Source organism: Palaemon carinicauda, chromosome 20, assembly GCF_036898095.1.
Source record: "Palaemon carinicauda isolate YSFRI2023 chromosome 20, ASM3689809v2, whole genome shotgun sequence".
Lineage (NCBI taxonomy): Eukaryota > Metazoa > Arthropoda > Malacostraca > Decapoda > Palaemonidae > Palaemon > Palaemon carinicauda.
The window spans coordinates 123,092,970-123,097,969 of NC_090744.1; the positions used below are offsets into that span (position 1 = coordinate 123,092,970).

A 5,000-nucleotide genomic window follows, 5' to 3' on the forward strand; every position below is an offset into this window, starting at 1 on the left:
AAACTTAATCCATTTACAGTATAAATATATGGATTTCGGTCAATTTCAAATATTAAACATTAATTGTATGTATTCATGAAGTCGTTTCTCGTAAATTTAATATTATTAAAACTCGATCGATCTACAGTATAAATTCATGTATTTCGGAAAAGTTCAAATAAAAAACCTACTTTACACTATAAATCAAAAATATCATTATCAAAGACATTGTTTCAGGAATTCCCATTCCAAGTGTTATAGAAAATTATTCAGGAAAAAATCAAACAAATGTAACGTAAATTTATATTAGTCTAATTGGATGCATTCATACAGTTGTTCTTCGAAAATTTAATATTCTTACAAATATGAAAATAAAAATTCAATTCGTCTATAGTATAAATTTATGGAATTCAGATATTTTAAAATATTAAACATAAATTGCATGTAATCATATAGTGGTTTTTCGTAAATTTAATATTCTTAAAACTTAATCCATTTACAGTATAAATTTATGTATTTTATACACTCTCAAATATCAAACCTCCTTCCCAACAAGAATTAAATTACCAAATATCATTATCAAAGACATTGTTTCAGGAATTCCAATTCCAAGTGTTACAGAACGATATTCAGAACAATATCAAACAAATGAATAAATAAACAAATAAATAAATAAGAACATGTAATGTAAATTTCTATTAGTCTACTATCACGCATTCATACAGTTGTTTTCCGAATGTTTATTATTCTTACAAATATGAAAAAACTCAATTCGTCTATATTATCATTTTATGGATTTCGGACAATTTCATATATCAAACATTAATTGCATGCATTCATATGGTCGTTTTTTGTAAATTCAATATCCTTCAAACTTAATCCATCTACAGCATAAATTTATGGATTTTATACACTCTGAAATATCAAACTTCCTTTCCACCAAGAATTAAATTCCCAAATATCATTATCAAAGACATTGTTTCAGGAATTCCAATTGCAAGTGTTACAGAACGATATTCAGAGCAAGCAAATATCAAACAACTCACTCTTTGAAGGCCAACACTATTGGCAACACTCTAACAGAGTGGGCAATCTCTGACGGCAATCAACAGAGATGCTGCTTTTGGATAGGCAATATTGGTACATTGCCTTGACCATTTAAATGTGCTCAAACGCATTCCTTGCGCTGAAATCTGACAGGTGGTGGTAACACATATCTTTTTTTGTTCTTTTTTTTTAAATAAAGTAGTTAGGAGTTATTTTCTTTATAAAAGCATAGAGTCTTGCTTGATAATTAATATTGCTAGTGTATTATTATTATTATTATTATTATTATTATTATTATTATTCTTATTACCTTGACCGAGGAAGTTATATTTTGTAGTCGGTTATTTATTTAATCATTTATTTATTTATTTGTCTGCGGAGAGGATAATTAATTTATTTATTTATTCGTCTATGTGTCTGTGGACAGGATTACGTCAAAACTATTTGACAGATTTTGACGAAATTCACACCACATATAGATCTTACTTCATGGACGACCCATTAAATTTTGGAGATGATATGGATCCGGATTTGGCTTTTTTCCCCCATTTCACAGATAATATTAAAACAAACTGGCGCATTTTTTACGAAATATTTAACACACACAGATCTTAGGCCATGGACGTCTCCATTGACTTTTAGAGATGATCCGGATCCAGTTTTGGATTCTAAATCCTGATTTGCATTTTTCACAATTTTATTGATTGTCAAAACAAATTGATACATTGGATTATCACCAAGTTTTAGCAATGAATAGATATTGTGCATTGGAAAAAAGCATGAAATTTTGGAGGTGATGAGGATCAAGATCACGATTCTGGATCAATATTGCCCTTTCACCTTCTACTGTACACTCAGCAAATGAAATGTCGGAATCCATGTCCGTAGACTTTGGTTAAATGTTAGCAAAGTTCATTGGCGGAGGTCTGAAACCTCTGATTGCTCTAGTTATTATTATTATTATTATTATTATTATTATTATTATTATTAACTATGCTGAAATCCTAGTTGGAAAAGCAGGATGCTACAAGCATATATACTTAAATCATAATCTTGCTTTTAGAATTCCAGGGATAAATTTCTCTTTGTAGTAAAACAAACTGGGTTTCAGAATATTATGAAACATTATTTCTAGTTATTTCCATTCGTAACTTTATAATCAATACTGAAATTCTCAATTCAAGTATGAAAAAGTCACACTATATGTATCAATTTAGTATTCACCATCTATGACGTATCAGTTATAATAGAAAATGCGAAAGAAATACTTCATCTGGTTTTTTTATTCTATAAATAAGCAGTTTCCTGGAACAGTGCTCATTGTCTAATCAATGGGTAGGAACAATTTAATCTAATGGTAATAGTTGTCGTTTTTCATTAGTAAAAGTCATTATTTTATGTTAACATATCAGAGACACTGACCTAAATTATATACAGGTATGAGGCAATAGAACTGGTAAATATTATAACAACTAATATTAAAAGTTCCTTATATTAGTATACCTTTTCTCCATGATTTGATAATTTGGTTTTATATTCTTCATATACAAAACTAAATTACGTATATATATAGGAATAAGAAAAGTGCAAGTTTATTGTTTATATCTATAAGAGGTACCTTTCACCAAAGAAAAAAACATTGAAAATTATAAAAATGAATAGAAGATCCTACCCATACCCAAAGCATTAACAGTTCCATTTTGATAGTACTGTATACGCATTGTAGGAATTTTTGTCCCCCTCTATTATTTGTATTTTACGTATTTTACCCTTCAACTAAATACCAGCCAGCGAACTTTCTCCTTCATCTAGAATATCACTCCGAACTTAAGCTGAGAGTTTCAATTTCGCCCGAAACCATGATCTGGAAATTAATGTATTCCGGCGTTGGTGTTTCTCAAGGTCGTCCATCCAGAGACCTTAACGAAGATACCAGTGATTTGATAAACCAAGTCACTGTTCGGCATTGCGTCTTTTATATCACTGTTCGGCATTGCGTCTTTTATATCACTGTTGCTTCTTTTATATCACTGTTCGGCATTGCATCTTTTATAATACTGTTCGGCGTTGCATCTTTTATATTACTGTTCGGCATTGCATCTTTTATATCACTGTTCACCATTGCATCTTTTATATCATTGTTCGGCACTGCCTCTTTTATATTACTGTTCGGCATTGCGCCTTTTATATCACTATTGGGCATTGCATCTTTTATATCACTGTTCGGTACTGCATTTTTTATATCACTGTTCGACATTACGTCTTTTATATCACTGTCCGGCATTGCATCTTTCTTATCACTGTTCAGCATTGCATCTCTTATGTCACTGTCTGGCGTTGTATCTCTTATGTTACTATTCGGCATTGCATCTTTTAGATCACTGGTCGACATTGCATCTTTTATATCACTGTTCGGAATTGCATCTTTTATATCATTAATTGTCATTACATCATTTATATCACTGTTCGGCATTGCATCTTTTATATCACTGTTCAGCATTGCCTCTTTTGTATCACTGTACAACATTGCATCTTTTAAATCACTACTTGATATTGCATCTTTTATATCACTGTTCAGCATTTCATCATCTATATCACTGTTCGACACTGCATCTTTTATATCACTGTTCGGCATTGCCTCTTTTGTATCACTGTATGGCATTGCATCTTTTATATCACCGTTCGACACTGCATCATTAATATCACTGTCCGGCATTTCATTTTTTATATCACTGGTTAACATTGCATCTTTTATATCATTGTTTGGCATTGCATCTTTTTTATCACTGTTCAGCATTGCACCTTTTATATCACTGTTCGACATTGCATCTTTTATACCACTGTTCGGCTTTCCATCTTTTATATCACTGTTCGGCATTGCATGTTTTTATATCACTGTTCTGCATTGCATCTTTTATATCACAATTTGGCATTCCATCTTTTATATCACTGTTCAGCATTATATCACTGTTCGGCATTGCATGTTTTATATCACTGTTCAGCATTGCATCTTTTATATCACTGTTCACCATTGCATCTTTTATATCACTGTTCGACATTGCTTCTTTTACATCACTGTTCGGCATTCTATTTTTTATATCACTGTTAAGCATTGTATCTTTTATATCACTGTTGAACATTGCATCTATTATATCACTGTTCGGTATTGCGTCTTTTATATCATTGTTTGGTATTGCATCTTTTATATCGCTGTTCGGCATTGCTTCTTTGATATCACTGTTTGACATTGCATCTTTTATGCCACTGTTCGACATTGCATCTATTATATCACTATTCAGCATAGTATCTTTTATATCACTGTTCTGCATTGCCTCTTTTATATCTCTATTCGGCACTGCCTCTTTTATATCACTGTTCGGCATTGCATCTTTTATATCACTGTTTGGCACTGGATCTTTTATATCATTGTTTGGCATTGCATCTTTTATATCACTGTTCGGCATTGTATCTTTTATATCACTGTTCGACATTGCATCTTTTATATCACTGTTCGACATTGCATCTTTTATATCACTATTTGGCATTGCATCTTTTATATCACTGTTCGACATTGCATCTCTTATATCATTGTTCGGAATTGCATCTTTTATATCCCTGTTTGGCACTGCCTCATTTATATCACTGTTTGGCACTGCCTCTTTTATATCACTGTTCGGCATTGAATCTTTTATATCACTGTTTGGTACTGCATCTTTTATATCACTGTTCACACTGGATCTTTTATATCACTGTTCGGCATTGCATCTTTTATATAATTGTTCGGAATTGCATCTTTTATATCCCTGTCCGGCACTGCCTTTTATATCACTGTTCGGCATTGCATATTCTATATCACTGTTCGGTACGGCATCTTTTATACCACTGTTCGCACTGCAGCTTTTATATCACTGTTCACCATTGCATCTTTTATATCACTGTTCGACATTGCATCTTTTATATCACTGTTCGGCATT

The 5,000-nt window shown here is 31.7% G+C and overlaps 2 protein-coding genes across 2 annotated transcripts; both read right to left on the reverse strand.

Moving 5' to 3' along the window:
* Positions 1–3,028: 3,028 nt before the first annotated feature.
* Positions 3,029–3,850, reverse strand: LOC137660115 (dentin sialophosphoprotein-like). Its single transcript, XM_068394830.1, has one exon. It carries the CDS (start codon positions 3,848–3,850, stop codon positions 3,029–3,031), a length of 822 nt encoding a protein of 273 aa, XP_068250931.1.
* Positions 3,851–3,890: 40 nt separating this feature from the next.
* LOC137660116 (coagulation factor V-like) lies at positions 3,891–4,706 on the reverse strand. The gene has a single exon (XM_068394831.1). The coding sequence runs from the start codon at positions 4,704–4,706 to the stop codon at positions 3,891–3,893; it is 816 nt and encodes a 271-aa protein (XP_068250932.1).
* Between the last annotated feature and the right edge of the window lie 294 nt (positions 4,707–5,000).

Coding starts and splice junctions, on each gene's coding strand:
- LOC137660115 (XM_068394830.1), bottom strand. CDS start 3,850: ATGTCGAACAGTGATATAAAAGGTGCAATGCTGAACAGTGATAAAAAA.
- LOC137660116 (XM_068394831.1), bottom strand. CDS start 4,706: ATGCCGAACAGTGATATAAAAGAGGCAGTGCCAAACAGTGATATAAAT.